Here is a 2,363-nt window from a genome sequence, read left to right as displayed (position 1 = left end):
CGTATAAGTATTCAAGTATACATAATTCGTGACATAAGTGCAGACATGAATGTAGGTATACCGTGATAAATAATAAAAATATAAGGTTCCACCCTAATAAGGACAAGAAATGATAGTCAAACTTAAGGAGGATTGTGGTTACTAGGTAAAACGAGGGCAGCGGACCAGGTAGACTGGCGAAAATCCCATGTTCGGATATGACGTAAGCAGGATACCAATACCTTCGCACCTCTGCATCGGAACGACTATAGCAGCTATTAACTTGGGATTCTCATAGATCCTTCTTCTAGTAGATGTCAGTAATATATTACTGCTCTATTACCATAACTGCTATAGTCGTTCCGATGCAGAGGTGCGAAGGTATTGGTATCCTGCTTACGTCATATCCGAACATGGGATTTTCGCCAGCCTATTGCTTTGGACTAATCGTCTTGTATTTTCTATAACGATGTATTTGCTTTTTCTTGCTTTTTCTACTATTACCTATAGATAATGTACTAAAAATCTCGATGATATAGAATACTAGGTTATGATTGGATACTAATAATTTTTTAGCCTAGTAGGCTAGGCCGAGTGGGCACTTTACTAGTAAAATAAATGATATAGTAACTATGCAGTACTTGGAAAGGCATCTGCTGACGATATCATTTGATTGTGTAGTACCTTACGCTATAAATAAAAGCTACTTAGAGTAAGCATGTGATCTATCAGCTTACCTTATAAGAATGAAAAAAACTCCAAAATGGACCGTTCTCCTTGCTTCAACCTAAACAATAACATTTCGCTAAATCTACCACTAGCTATCCGCATCATTGTTTGCAACCCTTCTACATCCTCGTACCGTCCTAAAATATCAATGGACAAGACGATGAATAGCAACACAACTTATGTCATTACTGGAGTCAATCGAGGTCTAGGCTTAGGCCTCCTTAAAGCACTCGTTGTGCGTCCTTATACTACAGTTATTGGTACAGTTCGCAGTGAAGCAGCTGCGACAGGCCTGAAAGCTCACAATATCTCTATCGGCGTCGGCAGCCATTTATATATCGCGATCATTGATCTATCCACCGCTCCATCGCCAATAGCTATCAAAGATGCTGTAAATTCCGCCGTTGGAAATTCACTGGACCACGTTGACGTACTCATAAACAATGCTGGGGTTTGTCCTCGAATGACATTGGCGGCAGAGACTACTGCAGAAGATCTTCGCATTGTTTTTGAAACAAATACAATCGCTCCCCTGATGGTGTTTCAGGCTTTATGGCCATTAATGAGGAGGTCCAAGTCAGAGCCAAAGCTCATAATGATGTCTTCGTCGGTGGGAAGCATCGGGCAGAGCGAGCTTTTGCCTGGGGGTGCTTATGGTGCCAGCAAGGCTGCACTCAATTGGATCACGCGATCTCTGCACTTGCAAACTGAACGAGAAGGTCTTGTTGCTGTTGCACTGCACCCTGGCTGGGTCCAAACACGTGCCGGCAGTTTCGTCGCTGAGCAATGGGGATATGCCTCTGGTCCGCCAGACACACTAGAAAGTAGTGTTAGGGATATCTTGGGAACAATCGATGAAGCGACGAGAACAGACCTGGGAGGAAAGTTCATAACGCAAACAAGAAGACACATCGATTGGTAAGAGGTGTGATGATAATATAGGAGCAGATAAAGTCAGCTACAGACCAAAATTCCCCTACAAGATTAGAGATATAACTATCAGAGGAGGATCAGCGCTGTGGTTCTTGTTATCTACCCTCTTGTACTTCAATGCTTAAAAATTAATATATTGTGGCACGATACAAGGTCGAGCTCAAAAGATCAAAGGGCAACCCGCAATCGAGCTGGTAGAATAAAACTGAAATCCAATCGCTGTATTGAATTGAGTGAAGAAGGGGTAATCTCTCTACTCTGAAAAGAAATCCTACTATAATGTCGATCCAAGCGTGCCGGGACGCACGGTGTAACGGGACACATTTTCTTTCGGATGCGCGGATTATACCCACCATGCCTAAAAATTCACAGGTATAACGTGCATTCATTGTACAACTCGTGCTCTTCCAGTGCATCAGTCTCCGACGCTGAAAAGCGCTTTGTTGACCACGCCGTTAATAGACCCCTTGTCAATACCCCCATGTCTGTTAATGATGTAGAGAATCTCCGCAAAAACCGGAGGGTCTGTTAGAAAGTAGAATTCAAAAAGAATAGATCCCCGAGATCTAAAGGGTGTTTTAGCTTAACTAGCCAATATACTGTTATGGGCGAAGAGGCCTTCGAACGAGCTTGCATTAGCCTATAGTGTAACTATGTTACAACCTCGCCAAGTATCGGATCAATTCCATAGCGAGATTAGAGAAAGTATCCGCCGTCCTTCT

At 42.8% G+C, this 2,363-nt stretch overlaps 1 protein-coding gene across 1 annotated transcript; it reads left to right on the top strand.

Moving 5' to 3' along the window:
• Positions 1–868: 868 nt before the first annotated feature.
• COCCADRAFT_113571 (uncharacterized protein) lies at positions 869–1,630 on the top strand (the record flags this gene model as incomplete). Its single annotated transcript, XM_007720789.1, has 1 exon — positions 869–1,630. One exon carries the CDS (start codon positions 869–871, stop codon positions 1,628–1,630), a length of 762 nt encoding a protein of 253 aa, XP_007718979.1.
• Between the last annotated feature and the right edge of the window lie 733 nt (positions 1,631–2,363).

Source organism: Bipolaris zeicola, assembly GCF_000523435.1.
Source record: "Bipolaris zeicola 26-R-13 unplaced genomic scaffold scaffold_648, whole genome shotgun sequence".
Lineage (NCBI taxonomy): Eukaryota > Fungi > Ascomycota > Dothideomycetes > Pleosporales > Pleosporaceae > Bipolaris > Bipolaris zeicola.
Note: the sequence above shows the minus strand (reverse complement) of the source record. Positions and strands in the feature narration are given on the sequence as shown.